General features: G+C 35.7%; 1 protein-coding gene across 3 annotated transcripts; it reads right to left on the minus strand.

The window, feature by feature from the left end:
- Positions 1-634: 634 nt before the first annotated feature.
- Positions 635-23,617, minus strand: DIPK2A (divergent protein kinase domain 2A). 3 transcript variants are annotated; one of them, XM_059391787.1, is made up of 3 exons: positions 22,862-23,617; positions 7,958-8,261; positions 635-3,473 (listed from the first exon to the last, which is right to left on the minus strand). In XM_059391787.1, exons 1-3 carry the CDS (start codon positions 23,516-23,518, stop codon positions 3,142-3,144), a joined length of 1,293 nt encoding a protein of 430 aa, XP_059247770.1. In that variant the 5' UTR covers positions 23,519-23,617; the 3' UTR covers positions 635-3,141. The 3 variants fall into 3 exon arrangements, with proteins under 3 accessions (XP_059247770.1, XP_059247772.1, XP_059247771.1); XM_059391789.1 differs by lacking the exon at positions 22,862-23,617 and adding an exon at positions 22,549-22,787; XM_059391788.1 differs by lacking the exon at positions 22,862-23,617 and adding an exon at positions 22,110-22,443.
- Positions 23,618-23,846: the final 229 nt, after the last annotated feature.

The raw sequence follows: 23,846 nt of genomic DNA on the forward strand, positions 1-23,846 counted from the left end.
AACACATAATTTACATTTTTACAATATTTTGGTCCATTTTAGTTATCCTTATTGACCATCAAATTAACTCCATGTATATAATAGCTAGCAGTTTAGAATGCCTGCAGCTGGATATTGAACTTTTAAGAAAAGACAATGGTATCTGAGAGCTTTTCTGCTTTGGTGATACTGAGGTACTACTGTTAATTTTTAGACTTGATATGGTACTGTGATTTTGCTGAGAAATATGTACCTCTGAATCAAATAACATCTCTCAAATTTGCTCAATATAACCTGGGGTCAAGCAGATTAGGACATAGATGAAATAAGTTTGGCCACATGTTGCTAACTTTTGAAGTTAGTAAAATCATAGTTAACTATTATTTACTATATTATTCTTTTGTATACATTTGAAAAATTCCCTATTTTTTTAAAACTTCCATATCAGCAGTAAGTTATCTACTTTAGAAAAAAGTTTACTACAGAAAAACAAAAGAAAACACACAAACTTTAAGTCTAGCACACAACCCACCAGATAGTTTCTGAAAACAGTATCAAAATACATGCAAGAGGAAAAAAAAAATAACTTATTGACACAACCTCACTTTCCATTAAAAAAAATTTTAGATATCTGAAGTTAAGAGAGTCTGAAAAGTGTGGTTCTTAAAGTATTCTTTATTAAGATCATTAAAAGTTGTAGAAACAACTTTATATTATAAAGGCACAGGGAGACAGTTCTGATAAAATATTCAAATTAAACAGTAACTTACAGTACAAAAGACAATTTTAATGCACATACAAACCCCAAATGTCTGATTCAAAAATATTTTACTGTGTCTATTAATGGGCAATGATTAAAAATATAAATTGCTGCTGTATAATAAATATCTGATAGTGAACATCTTGATAGCAAAGTGAACAAAATATTTATTGCTTTTCACATACATATTTTTCCCTGTAATTTAAAATTCCTAATTCTTTTACTATCTTCTCAACTTTTTCCAAAGATAAAAGAAATTCCACATAATCTCATGGGGGAAATGGTAGTTGTAACAACTACCTCCAGTAGCAGTCACTGCTGGCAGTGTTTTCTCACTTCCTGTTCTACAATCACAATTGCTTTTCCAAAGTAAGATAAATGTTTGCCAACCCACATAAAGACAACCCTCTGTGACTGGCATTCTAAAGTTTGTAATGAACACTTATCAAATATAAAAGGTGCTCTGTTTTGAAAATGTGTATTTTATTTGAAGTTCTAAGCATTGAACGTTTGACATAATTTTACCTGCTCCCCTCAAAAGTTTTCTGAAGTTATAAAAAGTCAGCTTTGTGAAACTTCTAGCACTTAAATGTTTGAGGGCTAGTTGATATCTGTAAGGTACGGATGTATAAAAATTAACATAATGCAATCTATTTTATAATGGAGAGAACTTACCCTTCTCCCAGTTTTTTATACTGGGGTTAACATTATTGATTTCATCATGCTTTTTTGTAGCAACCCAGTTATAGATGGTACAAGTAGAATTTCTATCACAAGAGTAAAATAACATGAATGCACCATCCTAACTCAATGCTATCTCAACTTAAGAAATACCTACATTAAAGTATTTGATAATCATTGTAAAGTTACTTAACCATGTCACCTTTAGACAGTGTGTAGCAGCTAGTAATGTGCCTGGCACAGAGCTGATGCTCAATAAATAGTTGCTGAATGAATGAAAAGAAAAAGAAAAACCTGGCTTTGGTGTGCATATTTTAATCAATTTCTGATTTAGAATAAGGTCCACCTAGAAAAATAATTACGCACTACACCAAACTTTGCTGTAAGCTAAAGCGACCAAAAAAAAAAAGTATCACCTATGTTAGTGATAGTTAATTTATATATTCTAACTTTTAAAAATAGCCCACAAATTTCACATGTTTGTTAATTTTTATCCACATACTTAAATTTGGGGTAATGAATACCAAGTTGGGCAGACTGGCTAAACTATGCTTTTCGATAAAAGTAACTAGTCCATCGATAAATAAAAAGTTATGATGCCCAATTAAACTCATGATGACTATAACATGTTAATTTCTGCAAAACTACCAATGACTATAAGGTAGGATATCTTTAAGTCACATATGCCTGAAGCAGCTTACCTCTTTGCAACATAAAGAATAACCAGTTAGATCTGAATTTAATAATGACAGAGTTCTAGTACTGCAAGTGTGATAATAAGAACTTTAAAAATCTAACCATGACACCAGATCTAACATTTCTTTGGCATATGCATTACTATCTTGGACTAGTTAGCATTTAAAAATACTGTGTTGTTGTTTCTTTTTTCTTCAATCAACATTAACAAAAGGTGTAGATTGCTTGTATACTCTTCTTAAAGCCTTTAAAAGGACAAGATGACATTTTGCAACATATGCCAAACTTTGTGTTTAGTGTACACTTGTAATTATAGGCATAGAGGGACGTAACTGTTAAATAACCTTGAATGATTTCATGCAATGGTGAAACCACAGAAAGTGGGAAGAAAAGTATTTACATAATAAAATATTCAGCTCTCTGAAAATACAGTAAACCTGGGAATCTTGCCCTAATAGTAAATGTGTACCGCATAGCACTGAACAGAAACTAGTTGAACTTTAAATAAACACATAGAATAACCTGAATGTGTAAAGTTTAATAAAAAAAAAAAAACATAAAAATGAGGGGAAAAAAAAAACACCTCTATATCAGAAGGAAAAAGTGGCCTATAAAACAGGCCAATCTAACTTAACATTCAAAGTAAATGCAAGAGATTCACAAAATCATGATAGTAATGCAAATTAAGTCAAATACCAAGTACCCTTTGATACGCAAGCCAATGCAACTATCAGACTCATTTCCAATAGCTTCACAATATTCATCAATCCACTCAGGCATTCAGGGGAGCGAAGCAGTCAATGATGATAGCTCAAGTCTCCAAAGTCTAAGAACAAACTTATTTGCAGAAGCGTCACGAGATTTTTGAAGTAATGTCTCATTTTGATGTTAACATAAGATATATCAGTGCAAGTTTATCATCTTCTGAATGTATTACTTCCAAATTTCATTTTTCCAGATAGTTTTTGGTGGTTTAGTTTTAGCCAGTGCTATTTAAACGGAGAAAAGAAAAAATTCGCCATAGACTACCTCACATTGTTACTTAATTGTGCTAGGTATTCACGCAGTTCTTTTGCAGCCTGGAATCTTCCATAGCGCTTCTTTGGGTTGGCACACTCGTCCAGCAAGGCCTCTAGTCGGCCGTCTTTGGCAATTTCACTTGGTGGGTCATGAAGAAGTCCTCCAGAAGTGCCACGCCAGGTGGCATGTCTGGATAAGAGGTTCTGACAAACAGCATAGTAATTGTGGTCCACAGTTGCACGAGCACAAAGAATTTCTTTTGAAAATGATAAGCAAGCCTCCTTATCACAGTCATCAAATTTGCTTTCATACCATACATCCCAATTTTCAGGTTTATCTGTAAAAGGGGGAAAAGCAGAAAGAGAAAAATACATTTTAAAAAAGCTCTCATTCCTTCCCAAAATATAAAATTTACTAATCAACACAGTAGTATTTGTTCCTAAAATTATATAATTTTAAACACTGAAATTTATTAATTTATATATAAACATTCAGTGGGAGTTCACCAAGGCCAGGCCTAAAGATCCTAGAGGATGGAAACTTTCCATCACAAAGAGAAAGTGCCATACAGAAGACTCAATGCTACAAGAGTACAGAGGAAGCAGTACTTTTGCCTGGGGCTATAGAAAGCTGCATAGAAACATATGTTTTAGGTCTTAAATAATAAGCAAGTGTGCAAAGAAATGTGGGAAAACAGAATGCTAGGCCCAGTATAAAATGTGCAAAGGCATGGATTTAAGGGCTTGTTCCAGCTAATTCAGGGGACAATAAGATCACGGAGGCTGAAGTGTGAGAAAGCTACCTGGGCAGAAGGTACAAATGAGGCCAGAGAAATAGCTTGGAACTTGTGTGGTCATGAAGACGACTTCTTTTATAGAAAGATAACTGGCACTGAAGACTGGAGTGACTAAGATGAGGATAGTAACTAATGGTCCAGAAAAAAAAAAAAAAAAGCCAAATTGCAGAAACACAGGAGTTTAATTTTGAGGAAAGTTTGAGGTTCTAATTGGATGACAAGGTAGATATTATTTACATAATATTATTAACATTTTATATATAGAGTAAATATAAAGTAATTACCAGGCATTCGGGTGAGCATATCACATGCAACTAGAAACAGACTTGAAACTTAGGGCTTTAAAGTCAAAGCTACAGTACACGTATTTAAAACACATCAATATACAAGTGCTTGATGGAGCCAAGAAAAGAGCTGAATTATATTGGAAAGCATGTTGAAAGCAAAGGAAAGATGTGAAGACAAGATGGAGCCTTGGAACTTAAGGGGTTAGCAGAGGAGAGGCTAGTGAAAAAGCTCATTCATTCAGCAAATAATAATTTGAATGCCTACTCTATGACAATAAAGGGTATATACTAGGTAAAAAAAATAATTAATAAGATGATTCCTGCCCTCACTGGCTTACTATCAAGTACATGAAATAGATATTAAATAAATAAACATTATCATAAGTAGTGGAAAATGCTACAAAGAAAACACATTTTTAACAGTAGAAAGGTTTCTGAAATAAACAGCTTTCCCTTCCATCAGTTACAGTGGTCAAGTGTAACTTTTAAGCTAAGGTTCAAAGGACAGGTACCTAGATGAATATGGAAGACAGATGAGGCACTTTAGGTAGAGCATATGGAAAAGCCCAGAAGCAAAAAAGTTCATTTAGAAAACCAAAAGGCCATTGTAGCTGAAGTATCAAGGGAAGTAGACAGAGGGATATTAAAATTCAAGCATTTTAGGCCCTGATTAAGAACGCTTTCTTTCTTTTCCTTCCTTCATTCCTTTCTTCCTTCCTTTTTCTTCCTTTATTCCTTTCTTTTTTCCTTTCCTTTCCTTAGGCCCTGATTAAGAAGGTCTTCCTTCCTCCTCTTTTTCCTCCCTTCTTTTCTTTTCTTTCTCTTTAATGTTTATTTTGTACATAAAGAACATAACTTACTCTACTTCTGCTTGAAATTCACATTCAAATGTTATAAAATTTTTTAAAAATTGGTTCACCTTAAGCTCTTGCTTTTAAATTGAAGTATAATTAACATACAACATTATATTAGTTTCATATATGCAACATATTGATTGACAATTCTATACATTATTCAATGCTCACCATGATATGTGGTCACCAACTGTCACCATACATTCTTGACTATACTCCTCATGCTATACTTTTCATCTTTCCGATTTATTTAATAACTGTAAGTTTGTATCTCTTAATCTTGTATCTATCTTGCATCTATCTTTATCTATTTTGCCCATCTCCCCTCTGGCAACCATCAATTTGTTCTCTGTATTTAAGAGACTTTGTTTTTTCTTTTCTTTTCTTCTTCTTTTTTTTTTTTAAATATGTTCCAAATAAGTGAAATCATGGTATTTACCTTTCTCTTCCTGACTTACTTCATTTGGCATAATGCCTTCTAGGTCCATCCATGTTGTTGCAAATGGCAAGATCTCATCCTTTTTTATGGCTAAACTTCCACTGTGTATATGTACATAAATATATACACATCACTTCCTCTTTTGTGCTTTCACCTTGAGTTGCTTCCATGTCTTGGCTATTGTAAATAATGCTAGAGCAAACATAGGGGTTCATATATCTTTTCAAATTAATGTTTTTGTTTTCTTTGAATAAATACCCAATAGTGGAATTACTGGATCATGTGGTATTTCTACTTTTAATTTTTTGAGGAACCTCCACACTATTTTCCACAGTGGCTGCACCAATTTACATTTCCACCAATAGTGCATGATGGTTCCCTTTTCTCCACATCTTTGGAAATGTTTGTTACTTAGCTTTTTGATACCAGCCATTCTGACTAGTGTGAAGTATTCTCTCACTCTGGTTTTGATCTGCATTTCCCTGATGACTAGTGATGTTAAACATCTTTTCATGTGCCTGTTGGCCAGCTGTATGTGTTCTTTCGATAAATGTTTCTTCAGTTCTCTGCTCATTTTTAGTAAGATTGCTTGTTTTTGTGGTATTGATAGTACGTAAACATGAATTTGAGTTTTACTTAAAGAACAATGGGAATTCATCAAAAACTTTAAGCAAGCAAGTGGTAAGATCAGATTTATGTTTTAAGAAAGAAACTATGTGAATAGAAGGAAATCAAAGGACTCAAGAATTTCAGGAAGTTGTTACTAATCAGTCACTTCATAAGTTTTGCAATTAGGTGGTTGCTAATGGTAATGCAGAAATCTGTCAGGTTCTAATGGGTGGAGGAATGAATGGAGGCTGAGGGAGTAGAAAGAGGCGAAGTAAGCAATACTTTTAACAACTGAAAAGCATGGGGAAAAAAGAAAAAGTCTTAGACATATTATTTATGGGGACGGAAGTGAAACTGGATTAAACTGGATTTTAAGAAGGGAGTGGGAAGTTGAAGATAAGTGTAATAAGTTCTCAGAGAAGGATCTACTCTGTCTGAAATAGAGGAATAAATGTGTATTGTTTTTACTAGTTTAGGTAATAAAGAAAAGGACACTTAGGGAGTTGTCACAGCAAAACCTCAGTTTCCCTGTGAAGGAGAAAATAAAGATCATTTACTATAAAGAGTTCAGCAAAGAATGTCAATAAATACAGCATTTTGAAAAGTAGATATTTAAACAACCCTACCATGAGACATTTGAAAAGAACTGGTCACGGCTAAGGTATTACTGGGGCAACACTCACTGTACGAATATACTTGTGTGGTTGTAGTCATCCAAGATTAGGAATTAGTTGGTATAAAAAACTGTGACATGTATTCCAAGAATGTCTACATAAAAAACTGTCAGAAATTATTTTTACAAACACTGAAATGAAAATTTTAAAAGTTTAGGCAAATTGCATAACTCTGTAAGTATACTAAAAACTACTGATCTACACATTAAAAAAGAAAAGGATAGGGTCTCTTCCCTGGAAGGAGCTACGTGGTGAGTCGAGAAATAATTAAGAAGGTAGTTTGGGTGAGTATGGAATCAGAAGGTACTGGGAAAAACCAAGGATCAATATAAGATCATGCAAAACCTAAGTGTGAACCTAATAAATTGCTGTTACTGTCACTGCATTCCCCAGGTGCCACACATTTTTGGTCTGGGCTCATAAAAAGATGCTCATATGACAAGAACAAAGGGGATTAATAATATAAGACCCTTATCATAGAACAACCCCCTTTCAGTTTCTTTTATTAAGTTATAGAGTTATAGACTTTGTCTCTGACACTTTAAAATTCCTGTAGCATTTAATTTTCAGAATACTTCAGACAATCTATCCACTTTGGCCATGACAAGCTCACAAATATATAAAGAGTAAAGTTTTGGGTAAGATGTAATAATGTCAAATCAAAATTAGGAATTTGCAGTGTTAGAAATCATCTAAATGGTTAAAAGAAAAAGAAAATCACCATGGGGACCCCACAGAACAATGGAACACAGAACATCACTGTGTTAAGTGATCCCACAGAAAAATAAGACCTCCTTGAGAGCATAACAGTTTCTCTGATAGTCTGTAACTACATAAAAACTTAATTCTGCATTACACTCCTAAACTACAGAATGTAGCAGACTGTTAAGAAAAAGACATGCATACATACACACACACACACACACACACACACAGAGTATATCTGTGTCCATTTGATCCAAAGGATATTTTACTAGTAGAAACTGATTAAGAGTACAATAATATAATAAACTGGTTCTGTTTACTGATACTGGTCAAATTAAAAAAAAAAAAAAAGGGGCAAGGCTTTCATCTAAGAAAGAAATTAAAGGTTTGTGTCATATAAATGTAAACTTTGACATAAAAAATGAGTATAAGAAGCAAATTTAAGTTATATACTTACTTTGTCTAATTAACCTTTTGTCAGCAACCAAAACATTTTCAGCATCCACAATGATTACCTTCCCATCTCTAGGACCAACTGCAAAATTGTCGAAGCTGACGTCCAAGAGGTAGAGTGCAAATTCAAAGTCATTGTTTGTAAGCTGCTCTGCTATTTCCATTAATTGCCATGCAAGGTCAACTCGTTTCTCCCATGGTGCATTAAAGTAACTCCACAGTTCTTCTCCAACATAATTTACAGCCACCATTCTTCCACAAGCTCCAAGATATTTTGCAAATGGCCAACCTTCATCAGATGGAAAACTCTACAAAAGAATTATCCTAATATTACAAGAGATTTTGATGAAGATATCCTAAGTCTACCCCTCAGATCCTCTCAGCAGAGATTATTACTAGGCATGCGCTTGGATTTCTTGTTATATTCAGGAGCTGAAGAGAGATAATTTGATTTCTAATTCATATCATTACTATGGACCTGAAAAAAATTTAAATACATAACTTTACACTATAAAGCTAAAATAGAAAGTCCTGTTTATCTTAAATTTCAGAACCAAACTGATCAACAAAACATAAGGCAACTTCCTTATTACCAAACCTGTAAGTATTTACAATTTCTTTTTGACTTGGTGTAAGTACAGTCAACCATCCTTTCTTTTGAGTGAACAGCACTGCAGGCCTATTAGCCAGCAAGTATTTACCAGGCACCACTCACTGCGCTGTGCTGGCAATTAGGAGTGAACTAAATGAAGAGTCTCTAAAATAAAAATTTTAGAAGAGAAGACAGATACTAAGCAAATAACTTTGAATCTAAATGTTAGTTACCAGGAAGTGGTATGAGTCTTGAGAGCATTTAATAGAGACCTTACCTAGTCCACAAACAGGTGGGGGTACAATTTAGAGAGGAATTTACAGAAGTGTTTTTTGTTTTTTGTTTTTTTAAAGATTTATTTATTTGTTTGACAGACACAGTGAGAGAGGGAACACAAGCAGGGGGGACTTCATCCCAGGACACTGGGATCATGACCTGAGTGGAAGGCAGATGCCCAACGACTGAGCCACCCGGGCGCCCCTACAGAAGTATTTCTTAACCTATAACTAAAGGTTAGTAAAGCACAATCTGATGTCCTTTTGATACAACCTGCAAGTTGTACCTTTGGTCCCAAGACAGTCTTGCTTCCCTTTCTACTGTCACTGTATTTCTGTTCACCTTTAGCTCAACTTCAAAATTATTTATTCTCCTAATCAGGCTTTATCTAAGATACTTTCCAGTGCTAAAACACCCACCTGGCAAAATGAGCATTGTGGTGCAAAAGGATGGGAAGTAATGTTTTAAACAACTTCTGGGAAGATAATATGACTAGAGGAAGTACAGAGGAAGCCTGGCATCTTTCCTTAAAATGGGGGAAAAAAAAATCACAAGATGATATTTATATAAACACTTGTAGGGGAAACAGAACAAAACAGTGCATAATATAAATACAGATTACTTCTATTGTTAAAAATTGAACAATCTACACACTATTTTTTTTTTTTTTTTGAAGACTTTATTTGAATGAGAGAGCGAAAGCAACAGAGGGAGAGGCAGAAGCAGACTTGCCACTGAGTGGAGAGCCCAATGCAGGACTCCATCCCAGAACCCTGGGATCATGACCTGAGCTAAAGGCAGAAGCCTAATCTGACTGAGCCACCCAGGCGCCCCAATCTACATACATTTAAAGAGCTAAAGGCTCTTCTTCCTGGACCACTTATGAAAATAAGTAACATTAAGTTTGCCCTGAACTTTCATAAAATTGAAAAATTCAGTAATATCCTTAATATTAACATGTTTATCAACTTTAAAACAAAATGTTCTTAGAACTAAACTTGATCCATAATCATCTATTTTCATTTGTGCTTCAACTATAACTATTAAAGCACAGTAACTGTATTTGTTTCTTTGTATATATAATTTCTTTTAAATTTTAATATCTGCAGTTTTGTGATAAAACACTAATTAAATAAATTAAAATTTAGATATGATAGTAAGAATCTTTAGTAAATGAATTGATTCAATTTTAATTCAAAGGCAACATCTGATTCTTTAGCAAGAAGGAAGAGGGAAGCCCATTTTTCATCTTATACCTAAGAATTTTTTAGGTACTAGGTACCTTAAAAAGTACTGGGTACTGGGAAAGTGAGACTGCTCATGTCCAATGTGAGCTGCAAAAATCTGTTTGCTAACCATCTTGTTTTCTACTTTTTCTTTCAAGTGTAAAATACCTCAAACCTTGAAAATTTACAAATAATTACAAAAGAGTTAAGTGTTTCCCAGAAGTATTTATGTACAATGTCCATGACATTAAAAGAAAAAAAGGGGAAAGAACTAAAAATTGTAATATAAGAGATTATATAGTTTTGTCCCACAAAAAGTGAAACAAAAAAATTCCTCCATACATTATTGGTATATTATTCACATGTCATACCGTAGAACAGATACAAACATATCTTTGTGAAAATAAAATGGTCTTTGACAACAGGAGAAAAGGGAACCTTGCCAATATCTGCACATGTACAAATGCCTCCTTGTTTTTGGAGCCTTTCCAACTGGCAAATGACAGTCAAATATACACTTCATTACCCAAGTCCCTCATAGAAGAAGATAAAATATATGAACAAATGTCAGACTGAACAATTTTACATTCATACAGTGGTTTCTGACAATGTTAACTGAAATACTGTTATGCCTCATTTTAAGAAGAGCACTAAAATTCTTTCATATAGCTTGCTACCTAATCTTTTGGAAGAACTTTAACAAATGAATCCACACCACTAACTCAGATGACAAGAATTTTTCAGGGTATAATCAAAATAGTCAGATTTTATTAATGAGAAAAGAATTCTATTGAAAACACTATAGGACAAAGAAAATGCTCAAAGGAAGCCAAAACATAATTTTTATTTAAAACAATTCTGGCTTAGAACCAAATTACAATGGTCAAGCAGAGTGTAACAGACAAAACTTTTAAGAGGTTACAGCCTGGATTTGTTAAGTAATCACACAATGAGAAACACAATTTCTTACCTTCTGATTATTAAACTCAACAGAGCAAAAAAACCCCCCAAAACAAAAACAAAAACAAAACCCATGGCAGCTAGAATAAGAAGTTTATTGCTGAGATTCATAGTCCAATGATTTGTTAAGAGCTTTACACCAGGTTGAATGTACATCAAAGTGTAATAGCTAAAGTTTTAAAACTAAATTATTAGCTTAAAATTATACAAAAGGTACAAAACATTTATAAAATTATGTATTCCCTTTCCAGGACTGTACTTAAAAAAAAAAAAAATGGTGAGCACCCAAAGAAAACTTCTCTGACTAATCCTACCAATGTAAAAATTAAAAATGGAAATTTAGGTATCAAGATAAACAAGGATAACTGATAAGATTTAAAAAATATATTATATGCCTTCAGTTAATTTACAAAATAAAAGTATTTTGAATATGAAACCCAAGATAATTCACTATGTCTCTTTCTCTCTTTCCTTTTGTAACAGAAAACTGCAAGCTACCTCTTGGATACCATAAAACTCCAATAATACTAATAATAATATTACAGGCATTCACAGTATCTTAAAGTCAGTTTCAGAAATAAGTAAACAAAATCACCAAGGTCACCTTCCATTTTAAGAGAAAACGAAGTTGACATAAAATGTACACACTCGATATTAAAGATTAGAAAATTTAGGTATTTTATATTCTTTATGGTAATGTAACATTTTATAAAATTCACATATTTAAAAGACAATAAAATATACAAGTAAATAGTGGACTTGAAATCACTCTGTATCTCATGAACTGTGACTGTGCCAAACTGAAACCTCTTAGAGCTTTCAGTCTTTTCCTCTGTAAAACTGGACTATTTGTACCACCATATATATTCATTAAGACAATCCAAGAACCAAAGGAAAAAATAGAAAATGTACTTTGCAGATATACTACTTTAAAAAGAATTTTTTATACTACTTTATAAAGAACTGCTTACCAAAACATTTTATGCTTCCTATTTAAACCCATTAAAAAAGAAGTCCAGATATTCAAGAGTTACACTTATTTTCATATCACTTACTGAAAGTCATCCACAAATAATGAATATATTCCAAAAATAGTCAAGAACCACCAAATTAGAAAAGCATCATCACTATCCTCTAATAGTTCCTAATTTACAGTGAAATATATAAATTAGCTACCAAGGTTTAAGAAGGCTTAATACTATGAAAAATGTATAGGGCATCCATAAGCACTAAAAATAAAAGAAATTAAAACTTGGTAACTTGTACATACATAAACTCAGCATTGTAATTTATTTTCATTTATAATAGCACAACAAAATAAATTCTAAAAGCTTAAGTATTCTATCATCTATTTACTGATCAAAACCAACCATCATAATAGTTTACGTGATTTATAATGGGGATGTGAAATCTAAGAATTCTAGAGTTGGAAGTCCGTGAGTTATAAACCTAGCGCAATCTTACTATCACAATTTAAGTGATCTGCCTAAAGTCACACAGATAGAGGTAAAGTTAGGCTAGTACAACCCCTCAATCCAATATCTTCCTGTTTCAAAAGTTTCTAAATTTTGGAAAGGTAACAGTGCATATATTGCATTCTCCTATTATGGAGAACCTGGGACACATTATGCTGTGAAAATAATGTAAGCTAATTAAGTACCAAATAGGATAAAGCACATAACTCTCATGTTTTCATATATTTTTTGATTTGATAAACCCTATTTACTATAGGTTTTTAAATTTGGAATTGCAGATAAGAGATTGTAGGTTAACCCACATTTCACTGACTACTACTAAAGTAGTAGTTAGAAAGTGAGAGAGTCACTATGGAATGAAGAGAATACGAATTTTATATTAAAAAGTTCTAGATCTAGCGTAACAACATCATGAAATACTAAGTAAACAGCTGTAAATAAAACACTCCCTATTCTCAGGAAGCATTTTCAACCTGAGTTGGGAGAATGATTATTAAATATACAAAAATCATAAATTACATAATTTGTTACAAATTATGAAGTAGAGTATGCTGAGAAAGAGAAGTAGGGACATATTTCAGATTGTGTGGTAAAGGTCAGCCTCTCTAAGGAAGTGCTACTTAGGCTGAGATAAAAAAGATGGGTGTAATATTAGACAGACTGGGGAGGGGGCGTAAAAATGTTCCAGGCCACAGAAGAGTCAGAAACAGTTTTCTCAGTACTGAAGAAAAGGCCAAAAGCAGCTTTACAAAAATGAATGAGGAGGAAATGGCTTGAGGTAACAGAGTCTGTAAAGAGAAGCAGGGACCAAATCATGCTGGGACTTAAAGAATAAAACAAAAACAAAGTCCTCAACATGGCCTAAATGCTCTGGAAAAGCAAAACAAAACAAACAAACAAAACAAACAAAAAACCCAAAACAATTAAAAAAAAACAAAGCCTTAACATTCAGAAACATTGTACATACTGGAATTAACAAATATCTTGTAATACATAATGTTATTCTTTAAAAAGAACCACAAGCTTTTATAATACCTCAATATCCTTTGATCACTAACCAGTCTTACCAGATTAATAAGGTCATTTTATTATATTATGTCAGAACACAGTTTTTTAAAAAGACATACAATGTATGAGTAAAACTGACAGATTCAAGTAAGGTCAACTCTAGAACTTGTGATTTACTCTTTTGTTTTTCGTCCTTACATGACCAACAGTAGGGTTTGTATATTACGTTTAAAAGACTGGGGCACCTGATAGGCACAACAGAGTGTTGTGTCCCAACTCTTGGTTTTGGCTCAGGTGGAGATCCCAAGATTGTGAGATGGAGCCCTGTGTTGGGCTTCGTGCACAGAGTCTGCTTAGGACTCTCTCTCTGCTTCCCTACTCCATGCTCACTTCTGCCCTTTTGCGTGCTTCTCTCTCTCTCTCTCTCAAATAAATAAGTCTTAAAAACAATAAAAGATCAGGTGCCTGGGTGGCTCAGTTGGTTAAGCGACTGCTTTTAGCTCAGGTCACGATCCCAGAGTCCTGGGACAGAGTCCCCCATTGGACTCCTTGCTCAGCAGGGAGTCAGCTTCTCCCTCTGACCCTCTCCCCTCTCATGTGCTCGCTCTCTCAAATAAATAAATAAAATCTTTTTTTAAAAAAGATCATATACTTCGTTTAATGCAAGAAATATTTTACAGTCATTTACTAACAATATTCCATTAATTTATTAATAATCAAAACACACAATTTAAAATCTGGTTATAGGTTTTCTAAACAACTGGCATTTCTGAACACACAGGAATTTAAACTTGAGAATACTTATCAAAAGTTAATGTTATCAAAAGACAAGAAAATGCTTAAAAGTTCAATTTAACTTTAAAATTATTTTTAAAAGCACAAATGTGAACAAAATCCCATTGTAGTAACGCATGTTATAACAGCTGTTCACAGAGATTAGTCAACTGTACTGGTGACAGACTAATGTGTTCACAGTTTTGTGAACTGTCTGGAGGGGGAATATAGTAAAATTACTGGGATGATTTAATGGTTACCTAATTTTTGCTAAAATTTCTCTAAGACTTTAGCTTCTTAATGTATACTGCTAAATAGTGGCCAAAATCCATTGTAAATACTGTAGAATCTTAATAATCTCAAATTTCTAAGTTGCAGGTTATGTTCCATTTATTTCATTAAATAATTTCCTGAATGCCATTTTCCACCCACCTAGAATTCCAAATATGTTAAGCAATTCCTTGAAAATAGCAAGGTTATGCTATTTCACTGAATATGTCCAACAGCTGTTTCTAAAATTGGAAACTAATGTCAAAATGCAACAACAAAAAATCTACATAAGTTTGATAGAAAACAATAATCTTTTAGAATAAATAGTTTAAGCAATGCACTCCCCTCCCCCATCACTTGGCTACAAGTTTTAAATATGCATAAATTTACCTATCTCAAATGATGTTTTCTTACCTATAGTTACATCTGCAAGTGTGATCCACATTTCTAAGTTGAAATACAAATCTAAAACACCATACTCATACACTCATACTTATTTTCTTCCAATAATGTTGGAAGAAAAATTGAAATAAAATTTCAAATAAAGAAAAAGGATATAATAAGCTTCTTCAGGACCCAATAACCCAAAAACACTACTTCGCTTTCTTCAGTCAAGACTTTATTTCTTTAAGGTCTGACAAGTAGAATAGTAAGTACGAACTTACTCCCCTGGTTCCTTTAATAAAACATAAACTGAATTAACATCACCCTTTTGAAAAAGACCAAACTATCCTCTAGTAGCACACTGTATGTGTTAAACCCGAGGCCTAGTTTTAAATTTGTATTCCTGTTGTTGCCTTAAATTCACTACAGACAAACAAAAACTTTTGGTCCCCCTACCCCAAAGCCATTCCTTCTCTGGGCTTGCACATTATGATAAGGAATTATTTAGTAGTGTCTCAGACTAAAACCCCAGGATATATCCTTTATTTTTCCCTTTCCATCATACCTTTACCCATCAGCAAGTCTTGTCAACTATTTTTCCAAAATATACTGGTTCTGTCCATTTTTTATAATGTTCATCGCAACCATCTTAATCCAAACCACCATTCTCTCCCACAGTCTTGTGCAAAAGCTTTTCAGATTTCTCTCTTACCCCTTACAATGCTTCTCCCAAATCAAGCCCTACTGAAAACACCTCCATTGTTTCAAACTGCCCTGAAATTAAAAAAAAAAAAAAAAGAAAAAGAAAAAATCCCAAAACTCATTATGCATGGTTACAAAGCTGTACAGGATATGACCCTTGTCTACCTCTATGATCTTCTATTCTACCAGGCTTCCCTACTCCCATGCTCCCTTGCTCCTCTGGATTTGCCTTATTTCTTGTCCAAAAACACTGTGCCCTCTGATCCTTGCACCACTAGCTATATCTCCCATCATTTATACTTCGGCTGAAATGGGACTCTTCCTGACCACCGAAATTAGAGTATTCTATCCCCAAACCAAGTCTCCATCACAGGAGTCTGCTGTATTATTTTTATAGTATGTAAAATCTGAAATTACCTTGTTTTTTGTTTGCTGTCCTCACCTAGTGTCTGACAACACAAAGTCTGCACAAACTATCCTGGCCTGCCATCTTCACAGTATCCTACAGGTACACAGATCAGTTCCTGGAACTACTGAGCAATGTCACACAATTCTTGCCAGAACTTTTCACTTCATAGTTAAAACTCCAAATGTGCACTGGAAAGTCAAAATATGAAGGAGACCCTGAAGCATCACACCTACCTCAGATGATCTAGCTTTTAAGACTGTATCTCAGCCTAGGAAATTAGACCAGAATTAACCCTTTAAAAAAAATTATCACTTGTTACTGTACTAATTACAATTATTGAACTATAATAACTTAGAAAAAATTAAAATATTGATTAATATTGCCTACAATATTCTTTCTATTCAAAGTACTTCATATGGGACAAATCCTTAACCCTTTTAATTACCATTCAAAAAAAATCTATAGCCTGAAACAGCAACTAGGTAGGTATTTAAGGTGTGTATATATGTAAATAAGGTAACATTTGAAGGTTTGTTATAGAAAGAATAAAATGTGTGTGTGTGTATTTATTTATTTAAGGTTTTATTTATTTATTTGACAAAGAGACACAGTGAGAAAGGGAACATAAGCAGGGGCAGTGGGAGATGGAGAAGCAGGCTTCCTGCTGAGCAGTGAGCCTGATGAGGGGCTCAATCCCAGGACCCTGGGATCAGGACCCGAGCCAAAGGTGGACACTTAACGACTGAGCCATCTGGGTGCCCCAAAATGTATACATTTCTAAGATAGATGTCAACTTAATGTACTGAACAACTTTTCAAGTACAACTAAAAATGAAATAAATTAATTTGCAAAGTTAAAAAAACAAAGACATTTTGTGTATATTATTGGAATAACTGTCTCCTTTACTCTTTAAAACAATCTTGTTATAGGTAACTATTATAATTCCTATTTTGTTAAGAAACTAAGGCTCTAAAACATTAAGTGACCATTCAACAACTTTTGAGTTAGTACAGAATACTATCTCGATACTACCCCACCACTCTACCTGCCTCCCCTAGCCTCATCCATGGGCAAAATCCTATTTATCCTTTAGAACTCAATTCGCATGAAATCTTCCTTGGTATCCACACCTATAAAGATACACTCATGTCTCTCCCTAAATGAGTCATCTGACAGAATGCAGGTATATATATTTTTTAATAGGGCTTATTACACTATACTGGTTGCAACTCTTCATTTATATACCCACCTCTTATACAGTACACTATTTATCTATCTCTCTAGACAGATCCTTTGACTCCAATTGCCTTATAACAGACCATTTACCAAATAAATAAAGTCCAGTTCTTCTGATTCTAAATCCAGAGCTATAGGTTCAAAGAGCTTCCAGGTTATTTCAGATAACTTTCTATCAAGAATCTATTTTAATAAAGACATACAAATTGGATAAAGGTTAGATACATAATTAAAAACCTTTCAAGGTCTATGACCAGGATGAATAACTATCCACATCTTACTAATAATTTACAGTTATTTACTAAAGTTAGTTGTATGTGTAGGGAAAATGCAGGGCCTATATTCTAAGGTCATATTAGTTCAATATATGCATAATGAATAAAAAGTGAAGACAGGAAAAAATGTCAGCCATTCTGTGAAGTTTACTGCAATACAGGAAGTAGGCCAGAAACTATAAACCAGAAAAACAGAAAATAAAAACCAGTTGATGATCCTGAGAAAATGATTATCCAAGTCTAGAAAGCAAATCCCCCAAAAGTAAGCTTTCTATTCTCTACCAACATGTGTGAGGACATGATCTACGTGGTGGAAATATGAAGGAAAATTGCTTGTAGATTAGACAAAGTACAAAAGGGACCTCAGAATTAATAATGTTGAGAAGATATGAATAAATCCAGAAAATAGGCCAGTGGGGCAAAATTATTTTGCTCCACTGATCTGGAAGTGGTGCTATCCCAAGGGTGATTGCCTGTTTCTACAGTCTTTCCAAAATAAGAGTCTCTGGATGAGAGGTACACATAATTATAGCATTATTTTTGTTTTTTTCATGAAGCATTTTCAAGTGTCAATAAAACCTCTGATTAAAGAAAAACACTAAAACCTCTAGATTTAAGGCTACAAATTAGATTTTAAAAAAAGGTGCTCTACTTAGAACTACCTACTCAGAACCATCTTTGAAAATCTGGGAATGCAGTTACCACAGTAGCATCCAGTGGGAGAGAAGTAGGTGGCTCCCTAAGCTGTTGTTTGCAAAGACACTCCTGAGATAAAGTCTGGAACATTCTTTCAAAATGCTACTGCCCCACAAGATACTTGGCCACATGGAGCTCCATGTTTTTTTCCTTTAAAGGAAATCTCTGGTTTTTCGTTTTGTTTTAATCTGATTCAGTGTGTAAAAGTCTGGGAGGAAGGGAAGCTTGAAAACACGGTTATCTATCCTGGCCTCCTTCCCATACCTTCTAGCAGGGACCAAGTACCAAGTCCCCCAATCCCCTTTTCGAAGTTTAAACCCACCACTTAAAACTCAAACTCAGAAGTAGAAAAAAATAATTTCTCAAATCAAGGGTTTGAGACTAAGGATTTGGGGGCTAAAAAGGAAAGGACCTAATACAACAGTCTTATTTTATAAATAAGTAAGTCCCATTAAGAGTTCATCATCTTGTCCAAAGTAAGACAGCTAAATGGCCATAATCTTTTGTATACTTCAAAAACCATATCTTGGGCAGTGCACCTTAAAAATATTTTCTCCTTTGGGAAGTATTTTTAAGGACAAAACAACATTCACTCAACATTTTCTGTAAAAAATTCATCATGTAATATAGGGATGGACTAAATCAATGTAACCAAAGGTATGGCTCATATTCTGAATCATAACTATTTTTAAGATGATCCATATAAGCTTCAAAACAGCTGATTAACTAGCTGATGGTTAAAGTTACTTTTACCTTATTTAATGTCTAACATTGAGTGCTTCCTTAACAGGGATTTGGCACTATATAATGTGGTTTGCATGTACTATGTCATTTATAAAAATTGAAATAAAAGCTAAAATCTATAGCATAAATGACAGTTACATGCTGATAAATCAAGGTATTCCTATTAAAACCATGATTCAGAAAATTTAAGATAAAGTTCTATAAATGTAATGAAACAAATCCCAATTCCTCCATCTTAAACAAGTAAGAGCTTTGTTTCTATAAATAAGACCATCGTCATTATCTCTAGGTCATCAAGTCAGAGATAGTTTGGGCTTCAGCAAACTCAGACAGTATTTTTCTCTAACACACACACAACTTTTATAAATTCAAGAACAGGTAACTACAATATTGGCAGAAAATTTACCAATAACCTTGACATCTTGTCAAAACACTTCAATTCCTTGATTTTCCAGTATTCCAAGAATGCTATACACAATAAAAAATCAACAAAGTCCCTCTCTCCAATTTTCTTCACAGGATTATTGGTATACTTATAATTAAAACATAACTTCTTGGTGAAGTAAAACTGTGAAGAAAAATAGTATCAGTGTAGGAAAAAAGGTTCTAGCATTATCTTGCTTGAATGTTTATAAAATTTTTTTTAGAAGATGATAATTTTATGGCCAAACAACTTTTCTTTGAACTAGATAAGCTGCTGTAAGCTAGCAAAACTAATCAACGATGGGAAAAAAGAGTTGTACTTTCATACCATTTCATAATGGCTAAGACCATATTAAAATCTACATAGCCTTACATAGATAAGGTATGTGTATAATAGATCTTACAGACACTTAGTATCTTCCATGTCTTCTTTCAAGGCATAATAGAAAATTCAATTGCTTATTGTTTCTTGAAATCAGAAGAGGCAAATTTAACAGGCAAAATTTATATACATTTTCAGTTCTTTCTTTAGTATCCATCAAGAGATTTTTAAGTATTTATTTTGGAAGCATGTTTACCACACTGGAACTTTTGTTGAGAATACTTTGATGAAGTCAGTACAAAAGACTTTTTTCCCCCCCAAAGTAGTTAATTTTTGGACAATCAATATAAGAAAAATCCAATTTATCACCAACTGTCCAAAAATTCAATAAGTAGCTCCCTCTCCTGGAAACAAAAAAATGCTGCGTTCCTCTTTGAGCTGTAAAACACAGGCTTGATCTTTAAGCGTATTTTTTAAGGTACGTGAACAAAAATGCACAAACAGGCAAATATGAGTGAGGTTTTCTATCATTATTAATACAGCATAGTACCTTAAATAGCTATTAGTTTTATAGAAACCCATATAAATATTAAACTTGAACTCATTTATCTAGTTAGCAGAAGTAACAAACATCGTGATTTGACTTTGTAACAATCTGCACTTTATCACAGAATTTCAAGATTCCTTTAACTTTAGTGGTTTTACGCCACCATCAAACCTCAAGTGCATTGATCATACTTAACTCACTAATATTTCCCCATAGATGAAGAGGTTCTATAAACAAAGTACCAGCTCTGTGAAAATTTATTTAAAAATAAGTCTTACTCAACTTGCTTGTTCATCATGTAAAAAATTAAACATACCAATATGACTGACTGGTATTAAAGACCCCAAATTTATATTTAACACAGCACTTACTAGTTATAGAAAGGGGTTGCCTAAATTTCAAATGCAATATACAAAAGCCAAAATTAACCAGGTTAACATATATTTTCTTACATATTAAAAACAAACTCTTATCCTATAACCCATCTATCACCCACTCAGAGTAATGGTGTCACTAAGTTTAAATAACAAGGATATAACTAATTTTTTTAAGTTGTTTATCACTAAAGATGAAAACAGAAAGAGGAAGTTTGAGGGAAGAGTTAATCAGAAAAGGAGATATGAGCTCACTTGCCTATCTCGACTACAAAGTAAATTGAAAATGTGAAAACAATTTCAAACTTCAAAAATTTAACATAAAAGCTTCCCAAATAAGGCAAATTTTCCTTAGTGCAAATCAAATGCCAAGACAGCTTTATAAAGGACTGGATTTTTAATCTTAAAATATTAGTCCTATTGTTTCTAATATACCAATACTCATAATCACCTGATAAAAATCTTTCAATTGGTACCCACTATTACAAGTGCAGAAAATGTGTACTACTACTCAGATAGCTCCTTACCAAATTTTTGGGTCCCAGAGAATTTGACAGGTTATCTGCAAATACACTGCTAAAGCCTTCTACAGGGACCAACCTTTCTAATATAAACATCTACTTCTCAAAGATAAAAGACAGTTTAAATGGAAAAAAAAAGTTTCAAGTCAAATGTATATCACAAATATGGACTTAAGCTTTATAGACTGGCTAGTTTTATTGAAACCACTTAATAAAATAATTTCTTAGAAGGAAGTTTAACCAGTTTTACACACCATTCACTGTTAAAGAGAGCAGTATTTAATATACAATCTGTACTTTAAATGTAACCCCTTAGGTACAACCAATAATAGTTTAAGATTTACTAAGACCCTACACTAAAGTTTTGAGGCAAAGTATTTATTTTGTGTTAAAATTATCTGGCTAAACTAATGAAACAAAGCTGGTTTCTCTTAGCTAAGTTGGGCAGCGAACAACTTGAGAAAAGAAAGCAATATAAATGAATACCGTACATTCCTATTCATGCACTTCAGATTAAAAAAAAAAAAAACAAGAATTCTGTACAACCACACCCCCCACTAGTAACATTCTCAGGAGCACAGAAAAAGCATGAAATATACCAAAGTTAGTTATTAATTTTAAGTGATTCCCCCCGCCTTGTATTTGATAAACAGCAAAGCTGGTATGGGAGAGGAGCAAGGTAACTTTCCTGCAGTTACAGGAAGGGTCACCACCCCACAGCTGTAACCACTACCCAAGGACAACACACTAAAGCCGGGTGGGAATGTGCAGAAACTCAGTAACTACTCCAAAGGTCAACAGTGTTTTGGGTTTTCCTTTTTTTTTTTTTTGCTGTCATCACTAAAAAGACGCCAACCTACTCCCCGAAAAGGTGTGTTTGTTTTCAAAATAAAGTCAGGAGAGAGCCAATAAGGAGAAGAATCTCCTTCCCCTATTTCTCACCCTGGCTGAACATTTCATCTTCTTCCTGGAGCCAAAGTACTAGATGAATACAGCAGGTCACAGAATCAGGATGAAAATGTCCGTGTTGGCCTCAAATCCTTCCAGCCCCAAGTCCAACGGTGCCTTACTTTTTCCTCTTCCTAATCCCACTCAAAGCGCGGCTCAATGGATTATGCTGACCACAGCCTCAATTCCCCAGCTCGTCCCCAAATTAACTGTCCCAATGACCCGTCAGATAACTTAGCTAAAGGATAAAACTAAGACTTTGGGGCCGAAGTTAGGCCGGGCACGAAGAGTACCAAAGGGGACAGCGAATGCAGTATAGAAACACTTGAAAAGAATTAAACATCCAAGGGCTCGTGAACAGACCGCACTGTGGAAGTGCAAACCCCGGTGGATAAAAGCAGAAAGGCAGGGAGAAGAACCCAAGGAAACTCACTGGAGAGACATTTTAGGAACGTACAAGACGCGCTCCCTCTGCTGTTAAAGGACCCGCAGTCGAATCCGAGATGCGCCCGCGTCTAGCTGCCAAGAACGGACTCTCCCCGCTCCGGGTCGCCCTCCCCGATCCGACACAGCGCCCAAAGGTCCCCCCGTGCCGCCCCCTTCCCACGCCCGCAGGCTGGCCCAGCCGGGTCGGTCCAAACCCGGCAACGAGCGCCGGCTGAGCCACTTCTCCGACTGCGGTTACCCCACGCGGCCCTTCCCGGTAGGACCCCCCCCCCCACCCCCTTCCTGGGCTCCGCGCCTACCTGTAGCACCAGCGGCTCGGGGTTGAAGGCCAGGGTCAGCAGCAGTTGCATGCGCTCCGAGTCCTTGAGATTGCGCAGCAGGAAGCTGCCCGAGTCCTTGGTCTCGGCGTAACGGCGCACCAGGCGATCGAGCAGGCGCTGCGAGGGGCAGTGCACCAGGTCCGACCAGCCCTCCACCGCCTCGGGCGTGAGCAGCCGCACGTCGCCGTTGAGGCGCGCGAACTCGGTGCGGGGCATGGCCTGGAGCAGGTCGCAGCGAGGTCGGCCGGTGGCCCGTTTGCAGATGCTCTGGTCGAGCTGCGCCAGCTCGCGCTGCGAGCCGAGGCGCTTGAGCACCACTCGGCGGCGGCCGCCCTCGCGGGGCTCGCCGTACTGCGCGAAGTAGACGTTCTTCACGTTGAGGAAGTCCAGCAGGCGCAAGCGGCCCCACGCCTCGAACACCACCTGTCCGTTGAGGAAGCGGCGGCACCAGCTCGTGCCGAAGCACGCCGGGCACTTATTGAGCTGCAGGAAGCGCCGGTCGGCCAGTTCGTTGCGCTGCCAGGAGGCGAGCAGCGACGGCGAGTGCAGCACCATCAGCACCAACAGGCTGCCCAGCGCCGCCAGCTTCAGCGAGCGGGACAGGCGGCCCAGCTTCGGGGGCACCAGGCGCCACATCCCGCCCGCCGCCCGTCCACACGCACCCGGAGGGCGAGGGCACCCGTGGGCGCCCCCGCCGCGCCGAAACCTGGAGAGAGACCGGCAGGGGTCCCCGGGCGAGAGAAGGAGCGAGGTCGTGGGCTGGGGCGGGAGGCGGAGTAGGTGTGTAAGAGAGAAAGACGGGGAGCGGGAAGGAGCCGACCAAAGCAGGCTGCGACTTCTCCCAGTCACTAGTCTTCACAACTCTCGAGCTCCCTCCTCCGAGCTCCCCGCCCTCCGACTCCGGCGGCGCCTGCTGCACGCCAACCAAGTTATAGAGGAGCGGGAGGGAGGGGGGAAGCGCGGG

This window comes from Mustela nigripes, chromosome 2 (assembly GCF_022355385.1).
Source record: "Mustela nigripes isolate SB6536 chromosome 2, MUSNIG.SB6536, whole genome shotgun sequence".
Lineage (NCBI taxonomy): Eukaryota > Metazoa > Chordata > Mammalia > Carnivora > Mustelidae > Mustela > Mustela nigripes.

Bases quoted from the DNA above. Each gene is read 5' to 3' on its own strand.
- DIPK2A (XM_059391787.1), bottom strand. From the start codon at position 23,518: ATGTGGCGCCTGGTGCCCCCGAAGCTGGGCCGCCTGTCCCGCTCGCTG. The intron at 8,262-22,861 runs GTAGGCGCGGAG...ATTCTTTTGTAG, and splicing joins CCGAGCCGCTGGTGCTACAG to AGTTTTCCATCTGATGAAGG. The intron at 3,474-7,957 runs GTAAGTATATAA...CCCCTTTTACAG, and splicing joins CAAAAGGTTAATTAGACAAA to ATAAACCTGAAAATTGGGAT.